Source organism: Lutjanus erythropterus, chromosome 5 (genome assembly GCF_056507025.1).
Source record: "Lutjanus erythropterus isolate fLutEry1 chromosome 5, fLutEry1.hap2, whole genome shotgun sequence".
Lineage (NCBI taxonomy): Eukaryota > Metazoa > Chordata > Actinopteri > Lutjaniformes > Lutjanidae > Lutjanus > Lutjanus erythropterus.
Window position 1 is genome coordinate 29,432,066 of NC_139321.1, and position 15,171 is coordinate 29,447,236.

General features: G+C 39.2%; 1 protein-coding gene across 1 annotated transcript in view; it reads right to left on the reverse strand.

The window, feature by feature from the left end:
* The window catches only part of diaph2 (diaphanous-related formin 2), a 520,520-nt gene that overhangs the window by 466,398 nt on the left and 38,951 nt on the right, over window positions 1–15,171 (reverse strand). Inside the window, exon 6 of the mRNA XM_084719553.1 lies at window positions 8,290–8,310. Coding sequence (XP_084575679.1) covers window positions 8,290–8,310 — 21 coding nt within the window. The remainder of the gene's footprint in view (window positions 1–8,289; window positions 8,311–15,171) is intronic.

Here is a 15,171-nt window from a genome sequence, read left to right on the forward strand (position 1 = left end):
AACACAAACACAGAGACTATAAAGCACTGCTGTAGCCACTGTTCAATCCAATATCAGCATACTGTGACCACTTCAGCCTTTCATGTTCTCTTCAAAATAACGAGATCCAGCTCTTCCCTTCTGATTGAAGAGGAATGATTGTTTCTGCCTTTGAAAAGACATATGTTGTATTGAGAGGAGATGTGTGAGGGGTGAAGGAAGGAAGGATAAAAGGGAGCAAAGAAGGAAAGAAAGAAAAAATAAAAATTGGGTGGGATAAAAAAGAAAAAGAAGACAAATGCTGATGGAGAAGTAACCTCTTTTTCTCATCCCCAGTGGGAGCTGGTGTTGACTTAATCCTTCCCACACAGCCCACCCTCTGTCACAGCTAAACCTTTGCTTCTTCCACAGCTCTCAAAGGTCAATCCAACCATGAACGCCTGAAGACAAGCCACTCCGCAGAAACTAGCAACATTAATTGATAAACCGTATGCAGATCGTAAAGTTCAACATCTCATGACAAATGCGACCCAAGCTATGACACTATTACAAAAATAACTAAGTATATTCATATATGTATATCTGTCAAAATCATCGTTGTCATGCCTTAAATTCCCTGTATGTGTAAAAGAGCTTTAAAAATGGGTAAGCCACAGAAACACTCCAGCACAATGCAGGTTAATTCAACTACTATTGAATTACTGTTCCAAATACGAGTTCACTGAAAATTTTGCAAGGGGTCTAACAATAGAAAACTGTCAACAAATGAAAAATCAAAAGGTTGAGACTAAAAACAAACACTGGAAATTTGTGTTTGTGGTCATCTTGGCTGAACTCTGGGCGACCGTGGAATGACTGGTGGTCCTCACAATGAAGTGCTGCTATCATGACCTTGCTCTCATTGATTGGACACTGCTGCTCCCCCAGGGATCAACTTTGGGACCCATTTTATTTTCTATTTACATGCTGGTACAGTTTTTCAATTTTTCTGTTTTGTCCAAGACAAGTTGCAAGTCTTGCTTTTGTAACTCAAGTCTGACTGGAGTCCATACCTCTGGTTCCTGCTGATAAATGGGAGTAAATAATTCTGCCTTCTTTACCCAATGCACCTTCTGCAGATCATATGATCTTTGTGGAGATTTGTTATGTTTTTAAAAGTAAAACATGCAGGCCTTAACATTTTAATCCCCACTTGTTCTGTAGAGATTGGGAAGTGCAGACTCTTGCAAGAACTATATTGGCTGGGGCAAGGAGTGCAATCCCTTTAAAAGTTGTAAGCTTTCCAAAAGACATTGACTAAAGTCACCTCATACCTTTGTACTTGAGTCTGACCAAAAGGTTGTTTCCAAATCTCTCCACCAGAGTTTTTGAATAAAACGTATGGTATGGTTTTGATGAGCAGGTGATGTTTTTCGTATTGAACACTGCACCAGCAAGAGTATGGAGGTATTGTCCTGCATTTGACTATGCTCTCAATCCACCCAGTGAAGACACGAAGCTGGAGACAGTTTCCCTATGATAATCACTAAGAATCTAAAGCATTTGAGAAAATTAAGCAGCAACGATTTGATATCCATAAAAAAAAGACACCTGACTCCAGACTTGTAGATAAGCTATTCAACAGTAGTTTGTCAAATAAATCCTTCCTCATCTCACTCCCGGATAACTTTTTATGTCCAGCAGATGAACTCTAAAAGATGCTTTCAGCCAATCAAAGAAACATCTTATTCAAACAGTCCCCTCCAGAGCATGTTTCCTTGATCTTAATTTAAGATAGAATCTATGGTGAACACTGGCTCAGGGCATGCGAGGCACACGCTATTGATTAATTTTTCATTGCCGTTCTTTTAAAGCACCAAGGACATGTGCCACATCAAACCTGCTCAACCCTCAGCACCCAGTTTAATAGCTTGCTTGAAACAAAACAGTCTTTTGAGGCATGTGGTTTTAAAAGGTAAAGAGGGGAATGAAGGATGGAGGGCGCCTTGATTTCCTTTCAGGCTCACCATATTTCTTTTTCTTTTAAAAAAAAAAAGGTCCTTCGTAAGCACTCCTGGCACAGTGAACGAGCACTTGATTGGAGTTAAAGAGGAGCCAGATGTCTGCATGTCCTCATATTCATGCTACTCTCTTTTTCGGTCTCCCTCGTTTCCCATCTGGTTGTTTTGCAATCCTCTCGCCTTATCTATAACTAATAGTTTACTGGTTATCCTACATTTAGTAAATCCTCAGCAGCTGAAATTAGAGGAGAAAAAAGCACAGGTAATTCACCTTGGATAAATACAAAATCAACCAATCAACAAAAACAACAACAACAAAAAAAAACATATAGGTAATTTATTTCAGTGGGAAAATGTAGCCTGTAGTCACTTGCCACAATTTCATATTTTTATCAATTAAATAATTTTGGCTTATTGACTGCTGGACAGACGAAATAAGCTAAATAAGCAATCACATATTGCCTTTGAATTCTTTGGAAGAAAATTTGTCTTTTTTGGCTAATAATTTATTTATCAAAAAGACTGATTGATGAATTGATCAGAAAGAATTAATTGGTCGCTGTAGAACTAGATGTAGCTGTAGAAATGGTTGCCATGGTGATGGTGGCACGAGCAGATGTGGCAGCCAGTAACTCCCTCAAACGTCACTACATTTTTGTTCTCATTTGTTATTTCTGCCTTCATGACGCAAGCATTGAAAGAAATAAACTCATCGGTATTGGAAAAGGAAGCACAGGGATTGGATGAAGGACCTTGAGACAATCACTGCAGATCCTCCGAGCTCCCAGCCAGACCAGCCAGACTAAATGCCATCAAAGTGGTGTGACCGCCGCAGGAAGAGAGTGCCAAGAGCTGGGATGAGACCTATACTAACCCAGCTTGGAACCAAGGTTTTTCCACAATCCAACATACCCCTGGCTATAGTCTCGTTGCAGGAAAATAACATGTATGAAATAAGACTCGGGCTAACTCAGTAACAGGAAATCAGAGACTGTTGTGCCCACATCGTTACAGAGTCCTGGGGCCTTATTTAAAATTGTTGAAAGACAAACAAAAGAAGTCGTATGCCACTTTCTAAGCAAAAGTTGGGATTTCTAAAAAACAAACTTTGTGTGAAAATGTGTGGTGCTCCACGGTAACTCTGACCCATGTGTACGCACATAAGCTGGAGAAAGGATAAACTGCGACTCCGATGGCAGAAGGATGAATGACAAGGAGTGTGAAACTGATACACTGTGTGAAATCAATGGAAATATTACCTCACACACCATTTATAAGAAGTTAATTTACAAAAACCGATAAACGCAGTTCTTTCAATTAATAAACAAACATGTTTGATTGATATTCTCTGGAGTGAATGCATACAGAAAAAACACAATTTAGGATCATAAATACAAACGGATATATACATATATATATATATGTATATTATAGGATGGGGAAAAAATCTTTGGGAAAAGAAATTTTTCTGTAATCATTAAACAATATGTGCAGGTATTTTAATAAATAATAAGGTGAACAGCAAGACAAATAACATGTATACTGATGCCGTTTTCATTGATCCAGTTAGGAAGATACAAGTGAATAATTTCATATATTGTGTTTTGTATTCCGTTTATTTTTAATGTCTTTCAGTTTGTTTTATCTCTGTGTTTAAATGCGTGGAGTCTATTGTTTCTATAAGGACATGGCCACTGCTGGAGGGTTCAGACGCTCAGCTGAGGCACAGTGGAGGCACAGGGCGCACAGCTGTAGCACCTCTGACCTGCTGGAACAAACAGCAAATAAAAGAAAGAAAAACTCTCTTGTGAGAAAAAGAGCCCTGATTACTTTAAGTACATAAATGTGTTAGAGCATTTGGTTTACTCTCAGCTCAAACAAGGGGATACACATGACGCAGATGGGACTCCTTGACAGTCCGTTTCTCGTCAAAAGAGCGAGCTGTCTTTCCACTCCCCGTGGCACAAATACACACACTCACACGGCCTGTGGCTCTGCGCTTTCTGGTTTATACTTTTCTGTTCGGCGATTGTTGAATTTGTGAGGCGGCAGTATTCTCAGCGTCCACCACACCCTGCCACTCTGACATTTTTTTGCCATCTGTAATGTCCACAGCTTGTCCACCAAATAAAATATTGTCCTTGTCTCAACCTCCACAACAAAAACATTGATTTCACTGTGTGTGACAGTCCTTTTTTAGCCTTTCTAAACAATTTTATAAATAAGCTAGTTGATATTATGACTGACATCTTGTTTTTGATTTCATCATTTTAGTATTGTGTCTTGGATGACCCCTTCATCCATGCAAACCTGTTTCCCAGTTACATTTTGTTTGTAATAAATCACTTTGAACTCTTCCTACTTAGCTCCAGTCTGTCTTTTTGGGCCCATCTTTTGTTTTACCAATTTACTCGACACACATAACACCTTCACCCTGGTGCTCAACAACAAAGCCCTCCAGGGGTGTATGCTCAGACCCCTCCTATTCTCTCTGTACACCCATGACCACAGCTCTCAACATAATGAAAACTCTATCATGAAGATTGCAGATGACACCACTACTATCAGCTGGATTTCAAACAAGACTTTATATTGGGAAGAAATGAACAGTTTTGCAGAGTGGTGCCCCGAACAACAACCTACTGCTCAGCATCAGCAAATCTAAGAAAGTGGTGTTTGATTTCAGAAAAAATGAGGCCAAGACACACAAGCCTGTCTACATCAGTGGAGCTGAGGTGGAGCAGGTGAACAGTTTAAGGTTCCTGGGAATCAACATCACAGAGAACCTGTCGTGGACGTCACTCATCTCCACCCTGGTACAGAAGGCTCAGAAAAGGCTGTATATCTTAAGGAAACTGAAGAAGGCAAAATTCCTGTGTCAAGTTCTTTTTAATTTCTACAGAGGAACAATAGAGGGCACCTTGGCTGGAACATCACAAACTGGCATGGGACATGCACAGCCCAGGTCTGGAGGTGATGAAAGCTGTCCAGAACATCACTGGTGCCTATCTACTGAGCATTAGCGGTGAGGTGCCTGCACAGAACCCAGAGCCAAGCCACAGCCTGTTGACCCTGCTGTCATCTGACAAGAGATACAGAAGTATCCACTGTTGTACTGCCATACTACAGAGCAGCATCTTTCCTCAGGCTGTGAGACTCCTCAATTCATCCTCTGCACTCCACCATAAAAAAAAATATTATTTTTGTGTCGTGAATAGCATAAAGGGACAACAACTTGCATTTCTTCACGTCCCTGTGTTGTAGCATGTAATTACTTGTGAATATACTTGAGCAAAAAGAAAAAACTAATATGAAAGAAAGATACAAATAACTCAAGATCATTGCTGGTGAATTAAATTCTTCATCTGAACTTGAAAATGAGGAAAACATTTCAAGGTTCAATGTTTGTCAAACACTTTGCCTGTAAGACATAAAAAAGCGTTTTAATTTGAAATAAATACCAAATAGCCACTGCTTAAAGTAGATTAAATTAATGAAAATGAATAACCTTGGAGATTTTCTAAACTGCATTCAATGACAGACAAATGCTAGATTTTAGATGTTATTTATTAAATGATGTTTTCTCATTCCACATTTCAAATCTGAACTTCGCATTGTCACACGGCTGTATTAAATTGGTAGGCATCATCATACACACAACAATACACCCAAGAAAAAAGGTCAATGTTAAAAACATGCCCTTAGCCACTTTGAAATTAAAAGACCAGCACCTCATAATTCTGCAGAACTACACTTCCTTCTATAAAACCAGATCAGCTAGAGTACAGACAATACAGCCTCATCTGATTTTGTTCTCTCTGGTCTCAGGTGTTTTAGGCTCTTTGGTCAAATCCACATACTGACAGCTATACACAAATATATACATGTGTGCACAACTGCACTAACCATCACCACCTGACACCTTGGGGCTGACCAGCATGTTACCATGGAAATAAGCAGTCATCTCTCCAGTCACACAGGTATTGATCACCTCCCTATGGAGATTGCTGCTTTTCCACACACAAAGCACACACCCGTTTTCTCGCTTATGTGCGCTCCCGCTCTCGTAGTCTCAGCAGCATTCCATCCGAGCTGCAGAGCCTGTCAATGGCGGTGCAGAGTGAAGTGTACTTCCACAGTAACACTGCAGGAGTCATTGATGGATTGTTACAACGTGGCCCTTGACTCGTGACGTAAATCAGGCCAATCTTTACAGACACTGACGCTATAAAGCCATCGTAGTGGTCAATAGACACCTGCGGCACACCGCGAAAGAAGAGTTGTCTTGTCCGTCTGGACAGTTGGAGTCTACCTGCAGGCATGCTGTTACTCAGGTATGCGTGGTGCTCATATTTCCCTCAATCTTGCTTAAGGAGGTGGAGACAGCATATGAGATTTAGCAGTGTTGCACACTTACACGCTGGTCAGACTGGATTAGAGCCAATTCACACAGTCCTCTATTCCCACCTCATTCTCTACTGGGAGAGGGGAAGTGCCAGAGAGATTTCATGCCTGAGACAGAGGAGTTACAGTTGCGTGTTCCCTATAGACGATCCTAACCAACACTCTACTTCCAGCACATCTGAAAGCACTCTATTCCACCGACGCACGCTGACAGCGTGAAAATGGGAATCTGCCAGCAAAGCTAACTGTAGCCCGCGATGAGCTAACCAGGCTAAATGCTCTCCCTGTTTTCCTTCTCTGTCAGTAGGGCTTTTCTTTCAGTATGTTAGCCATATCTGTAAGCTACTGCTGCAGGACTGATACAGAGGTTACAAAGGTCAAGTCAAATGCTTCAGAATGCTCTTGAATCTGGAGAAAACTTCTTAATAAAAAGACATCTTTTCACGTGGTTTGTAGAGCTTCTAAAAGTAGCCCTCTACATCTCAGAGGAGCAGTCATAACACAAGCTGGGGTAAATCTGTCATATTCCATTTACTGAACACAATGTGCCGTTTGCTGCTGATCGAGAGCTACTCCATCCACGTCCATACAGGCCAAGCCAAAAACCCCCTCTTCCCACAGAAATAACCAAGCACAAAAGAACACTTTGACAAAGAAAAGAGAAAACGCAATCGATACAAAAGGTCTCTGTAAAATGCCTCAAAGAGCAAGAACATGGGCAGAGCAGAGGCCAGATCACGGTGTCCTGCTTTACTTTGCTCATGTTCTTGTTAAGCTTTACAGTCCTCTTAATCCTTACGAAGCTCTCAAAAGGCAATGAAATACCATTTAAAGTGACAATTCAACACTTTCTAAACCAATAATGGAGTATTTCTTCTTTTTTTTTTCTAAAAAAGTCCCAGAAACCATTCTTTAATCAAGGCAACAGGGTGCCACTTTATGCCATTTGAAAAGAGAAAATAAGCAACTGGCATATTACCGTGAGGAGAAAGTTAAAAGAATAACCAATACATTGATAGCATGAATTAAATTTGTCAAGATTATGGCCTTTTGTAAGGAGGTAAAGTGAAATGACACAACAACAAAAACATGGAAATGCATTTGTAAGAAATTATCCTAATTTCTTTCAGATACAGAACTGATGACAGCAAATTTTCACGAGCACTTCCACTTAATAATAAAATAAAATATTTCTGTTTAAGGCAGAGAAATGTACTTGATGTCTTTCCTGATGTTCACTAGGTTCAATATGTATATGTACAGTTTATGCATGAACGTGTATAAACAAGATGTGCGCTCAAGGTCTTATTATGTGATATTACATAAATTCTCAGTTTGTGTTGCATCTCAGACATGCACACAGTTAAAACCATTTAGATGCAACATGTTCTGATAAACACATTAGATTGCAGATGATGAGTATTCGTATGAAAGCTATCGCTTTTTGTTGGTATTATAATATCCAAATGCTAATAGGTGTTACTCTGCAATCTATTTCCAAGGAGAAACGGCTAAAACTAACAAAAGGCCTCCCAGTTCATTTCCAGGCTGTATAATTTCAAAATCCCTCATTTGAAAGTGCTACCATTTACATGCAGGAATTGTGTTGGCAATTTATTGCCTTTCCAAATTACAGCCCATTAGCAATATCAGGGCTGAAAATAAAAATCCAAGCCATAAAAATGACCTCACTTGCACAGTTTGGATTGTGCTTGTCGACATCCTTCCAAAAGAAGATAAATGTGTGTGTGTGTGTGTGTGTGTGTGTGTGTGTGTGTGTGTGTGTGTGTGTGTGTGTGTGTGTGTGTGTGTGTGTGTGTGTGTGTGTGTGTGTTCAGGGGGTGAATGGAGACAGATACATAGAAGGAACAAGATTCAGAAGCCAAATAAATAATGGGCTACTTACCGCAACTTTGCTCCCAGTTATCTGCATGCAGCGATCAGCGGAGAAGGTTAATGTGCAAAAAGACACAAACAGCACAATCATTAGTAGGCCAGAGAATACTCTCCATTACACGTTGAGGCATTAGCGTAACTTGTGTGACATCACAAACATCCTCCACACAATTATAGCACACACTATATAACAAAAAAATTTAAAAGCCAACAAGAGAACCTTTATATTTATGGGCACATACTGAGGATAATGTCTGTGCTTGGCAGCTGTGATTTTCCAATTTTCAAATTGTTATTAAGACAGATACATGAAATCCAAACAAATGAGAACATCAAGACAAAGAATTTCACAGAGGTATTATTAATACACAGCAACAACAACTGTGGAAGTGATAAATAAACACACAGCGAATTTTCCTTGGTCCAACATGAGACCTACCTTTGGAAAAAATATGAATGGTACTCAGCAGCAAGAGACTAATAATTTTTTTGATCACATTTGAATTAGGTCATGAATTACACATACATTTGTCAATTTAAAAGATTTTTTTTAAGTCAAGTCCCTGTTTGACTAAAACTATCAGACTTTGAAGATACGAAATTACAAAAATTGTACATCAGAAAGTTGCATAAGTGACATCATGACTTTCTCCCTACAAAAGCTAAAGTGTTGCTGAAGCTACTATGCCTGAGTGTCTCTGTGTAAGAGTGTAATCACACAAGCAATGGGTCTAGCTTGTTCTTTCACTTCCTAGTTGATAAAAGGACCAGGAGTTAATGGATAAAACATATCAGATAAGATAATGTTAAAAGGGACAGCAATCTTGGTGTGGTTTATGTAGTTGTATGTAGTTCACCAAGTGGTTTTACACTAAACTAAACTACAACAAACCTTTGATAAGCTGCAACTTCCTTAACCTACAAAATTATCTTTAAATTGCCAAACATCACGTGTAATTCATTCATTAAACAGCATCAAAAAATTATTTGTCTCTCACCATTAACCGCCATATGGGGAGGGACTTCGCCTCTAAATAGACGCACAGGTTCATTCCCAAAAAGGAACAGTGGCTAGTAGGGCTGTGACTATATGGATTTTTTCTGACCACGGTGAAAAAAAAAATAATAATAATAATATTTTCGCAGGATGGAGGTTTATTGTGACTGCACAAATAATTAGGTTTTAATGGACTTTATTGAGCAATACTGTTATCGGCATTGTGTAGCTCCTTTAAGGAACAGGGCGGTGCATAATATGTGTAGAGCGCAAAGTGAGGGAGAGCAAGTGAGCAGCAGGCTGAGCGTGATGAGCTGCTAGTGGAGCAGAGCACTAAGCTGTCAATCTAGCAATACATGTACAGTACAGGTTACAGTGTGTCAGTTCATAAATTCTGCTGCTAGAAAAGTGAAGGGGTTTAGCTTTCAGGTAAGCTGAGCAGTAAAGGCTAACGCTACTGTTACCTTTGAGCCTACAACACTCTGGTGATATTTTATCCCCTTCAGACACTTTATACTCCAGCCATGAACTGCAGTGTCTTTTTGGAGACTCGTAAAATAAATCAATAATGACATATCTAACATGTAATGTCTTATGTCTTATTTATCAGCTTTTCCATCTTGAAAACAGTTGTTGGCTTGTTAGCCGTCCACTGAAAACTCCCACGATGCCTTGGGTTGAGTCTGTCGACCAATCAGTGACTAACAGCCTTGATCCTCAGGTGTATTAATAGATCCATGTGGCCACCTGAAACGTATTGTGAGATTGGCCCCTCAAAATAAAATTTGCGGTGATGACTTTAATGAGCTCAACCCTGTGGCAGGCATTACGTGACCGCAGTATTATGGTAATGGTGTTATCGTCGCAGCCTTGTCTAGTCTGTACAAAGAGGCTGCAGACTCCTTATGAATCAGCTGTCATTAACGCTGGGCTTCAGGTGTCAACTTTGTGTGGCAGAGCTACCTTGAGCCCATGCAGTCAGCACCATTTTTGGAGTTTAACCTTGTTATCTGTCAATAGTGGCAGGTAGCAGGAATGTTTTTTATTACTGCAACCGTGGGGCTTGTTTCACAGTAGGAGGGTGTCTGTCAGCCGAGTAAATGTATCCTATACTGTGGCAGAGCTCTTCCTCGTCAGCGACATGTTTCAGAGGAAATGCATTTTGATTGCAGGAAGTTAGAAGACGCACTGCGCTCCACGTCTTTTACCCCCTTCTTTCTCTCCCCCCATTCTCTCCCCCTCCCTTCATCTCTTCTAATCTCCCTTTCCATTTCTTTTATTGTCACTCTCAAACTCTCCAAGTCTGTGGCTATTTGATGCTTGATTTCCCTCCTCCATTCCTCCACCAAGAGTTTATGACAGCCATAAAGTCCGTTTTACACGTGCCACCACCTGATCACGCACATACTACTTTCTAATCGTATTGTGTATCCACATTGCTCTCCAGTGAATGCAGCGTGACAGGGGACATTTTATCTGAATACTGCAGACTAGGCACCTTGAAATAAGTCACACTGAGGTAACTCACAACTCAGATATTTTCCACAGATGTTGATGCTCCAAAACTGGATAAATATTTTTGAGTCTTGTTTTAGAGCAGCTTGACCAAAGTAACAGACACTATCTTGAGTGTGCACAAACAACAGTCAGGGAGGAGCTCGAGGGGGACGAGCAGTTTCACTAACAACAAGTTTGTATTTTCAATACAATGCAACACCTTGTTTTCACTAAAACAAGGCCAAAACTAATTTAAGTTCATACCTCAACTAATAATTTGATTAGTGCTGAGGTAGTTCTACCAAGTAAGATCTGATATTGAGCATCTCTCATGCTTCTGTATAAATAAACGAAGGACTGGTCAGTACACAAGTGTAAAAATGTAGCCCTTAACACCCTTTTTCATGATGAAAAATGAACACTAATTGCATTAATATCATCAGTAGCATCAGAATGATAGCAAATGGCCTGGATGATGTGAGAAATTGCCAGGCTACATTAGAAGAAGGTGGCACATTGGCGGTCACATCAAACAAACCAATATTTGAATAAAACAGCTAAATTAACACTGGACAATCCCCCTAACAAGACCCTGCCATCACACCATTCCTGCATCTGAGACAGCACGTTTGAAATGAAGCAGGAAAATATTCACTGTCAGAAGCCAAGTCAATCTCTGAGAAAGAAGTGATTGTATTAGTGTAAAAGGAATTTGGCAGTTTTAATGATGTTGGCACACATTTAGAGAAAGAAGAAAGAACAAGAAATGAGGTGAGGGAGGGAGGCAACTGTTCATGCAAAGCTGATGGTCAACGATGTCTGCAGACACACTCCTGCAAAATCAGAGCTGGATCCCATTCAAACACAGTTAATATTCAAATGAGCAAGAGTCAATATACAATTATCCCTTTAAAAGACAGGGATGGAAAAAAAGTTTTGACTTTCCTTTGAAAGACATATTTTACAAGAGTAAACCAAGTATCAATCAGCTTTTCTTATATTAGCAATAGAAATAGCCTATGTGGTACATCAACAAGGATGAGTAATGAAGAATATGAACAACAAAGTTGTACATTGCGAAGGAAACCTCAAGAACCTAAAGCTATTGTATTAAAGGTTCTTACATTTTTGCTTCTTTGTTGAAGAAAAAATAGGGTTGTTTGTTGCTGGGCACTAAAGCCCTCACTCAATTGAGGTGGTCTGCAGAGACAGACACGAAAAAGGCCACACAATACTAGGGGATATTTCTTTAGTTCCACCAGTTACTGATTTAACTTTCCAGCGCCAAAGCACTTTAAGTCTCCATACTCTACATTAGCCGTAAGTTAAAGAAGAAAAAGGCCCATACAAATTAGAGTGTTATGTGGTGGAGGGGGAGCTGGGGACATTAATGAATGTGTCGCTTGTAATTCAGTAGCTGCAATAAAATATAAGCTTAAAACAGGATGCTCCTGTAAGAGTAATACCAAAAATTACTATCTTGTCAAATGTTCTATTGGGTCCATATAACACCATCTAGGAAAAAACAAACAAGAAATTAAGATGAATGAGTGTGAAGCCCTTCCAAAGCCCCAAAACTGCAGTCTCACAATGCAGCATACATCTTTGGTAGAAAAAGATTGAGTCACACTAACAGTGAAGGCACCGCAGCAAAAGAAAGACACCCCAACATGTCCACAATGCACCACTCCTACATTAACCACCATTTACATTTTCAATGCAATATATTCTCAGTTGGTCCACACTGCATGCTCATCAGCAACCACAAGCAATGTTAGCCCCAGATAACTGCCTAACCCTGCAAAAGAAATACATTTTAGTAGTGGGATTCACTAATACATATAGGTGCACACATGCATACATGTAGTATGGGTGAAAAACTGGGGAAAAAAACAAAGCAGTTAACTAAAAGATCAAAGCAATCACGAAAAACTAATGTCATACTTGTGATGTTTTTGCTTAGAATCCACACTTTGTGAGTGTATGATCGCCATACGGCAATTTATACAACATTCTCACAATCTGCAGGCTGGTATGCTTCACTGGTTCTCAGATATCTGTAAATACATCTTCTCTCTAAACATCTGTCAGAAGCTAAAAAGACCACAGGATATCAACTTAGTTTGAGACACTAGTCAATTTTCAAAAAAAAAAATATATATATATTTAGGTTTGATGTGAAGTGAAAAATCTTCTGTTGAGTGAACTGCCTGCCCTGACTTGAAGCTGGGGCAGGCAGGTTATTGTTGGTATCAGTGAGGAAAAGTTTAACAATAGCCTTTAAGCATAATCTAATTTGTCTGAAAACTAGACTTATGCTCCTCCTCTTGGGTCTATTTTCAGGCTTTAGAAAATCTAGCCTGTGGTGGGAGACTTGGCCAATCACAGGTTGGCAAGATAGTTGAATGTTGAGTCTCATTCCCAAAATTTCAGTATTGTATGACCTGAGAATGAAACTCAACAATCAACTATCTTTCTCTACCACTGTTTCCTGCACCTTTAAGTAAAACGTGCAAAGAAACCTGTTGTAGTTTGTTTGTTATGTTTGCTGTCACAGCAGAATTAACAAGATAATTAATCTGTTACAATGGACAAATAACATGTGTTATCTTGAGATATCAAAATAATTAATCTGTTTTGAGAAAATAAGATTGTTATCTCGAAATAACCTGTTATGGAAAAATGACATTTCTGATCTCAGGTAACGAAATAATTAACCTGTTATCATGAGGAAACAAGCTTGGTTATTTTGAGATAATGAAATAATTAACTTATGATCTAAAAATAACTGCTTTAAAAAGAATTACAAGTTCAGCCTTTGCTTCTGTACAGTAATGCAATGTCAGAATTTCTGACTATTTTGGTCGTGGGTTTCATGCACTTTCTGTAATAAAACATCTAAAGGCAAAACTCTTATCAGATGGAGGACCCTGGGACAAAACCTTGCTGGGGCCTAATGGTCTAATTTGTATCAGTTTAGGGGTCCTTGACATGAAAAAGTTTGAGTACCACCACTCTAAACTATTACGGTCAAACTAAGCTGTCCTTGGCCACTCACATACAGTATCAGACAGCTCTGCACATGTAAAGGAGTTCTAGTATAACTGTATGCATACATGCGTGAATGTGTATATGCATCACCACTGACATCCAACCGTCCTCCTACTTCAGTCCTATTAAATGTAATAGCGGGGTGCTGACAGACATCACATTTTGTCCTCTGTCCTTTGACTACACAGATTACGTTATTCATTTGAATAAAATATCAGTGCTCACAAAGCATAATGGGCCCTGTGAGGAATTCAATCATCTCGGATAATCATCATTATCAATAATGCCAGTTAATTACCATAACAATGAGGAAGGTAATAAATGATGATGTCAAGAGAGAGCTACCAGGTTCGGGAAGCAACGGGGACAGAAATCTCTTTTTTTTTTTGCCATCAGTGCTGATGTGAAATTCACCTCACAAGCTTGGCCATAATTTTAAAAGAGGATATGAGAATTCATCTTACAATCATGGATTACATTTAGAATCCTTTACTTTTCATCGCTGTTTTGGATTATAGTGATGCTTCTCCTCTAGATTCAGGGTTTCCCTTCTAACTCAAAGACTGGACAACTTTGTGTTTCTGGCAGGAGCCTTTGTTAAAAATTCTGACAAACACGTAGGCCTTTAGGCTTTTTTATGTCAAAACTATTGTGCTTTTTAATCAGCACCTTCTTTGTTGTGCTCATACCAAGTGAGTGTGGAGGCAACGTGTGAATGACACATTCACGATTTCTGCAAGATCAAGGAAATCGTGAGGAACTATGTGTTTGAAATGAAAAACTAGGTGAGTTACAAAAACAAATAGGACTGGATGTGAAACCTCAGTAGCCACTTTTTGAGCACCGGTACTGAGATGATATTTAGAAAACAGGTATGTATATCAGTGCACATATTTTCCCTGACTAACAGGTCAAAAGCTGTTGAAACTGCTGAGATTGTGTACTTCATCACTGGAAGTCCATTCAGAAGTGTTTGATAGCAATCTCACACTAATAAGCCCCAAATCATTAGTGTACATGACACGTCATTTTACATATATTTCTGTCAGTTTACTTAGGGACCCCCAATAAATTACCATTTGAATCACACAAAAACAATGTTCTTTTCAATAACCTTCTGCCAACTTGCCTATATTAGAAAATAGCTGAGGTTGGTCTCATGTAGCACATCTATTTTTATTTCTAACATCTAAGTAATTCAATTTAATTTTTACATAAATATTTGAATATAAGATAAGATAAGCTATAATGTGACTTATTAACTCAGAATCAACACTGAATTAGAATAGGACACCACTATTTTTATTGAATTTCAGTGCTTCTTACTTTTTAAATTAAAATAACACT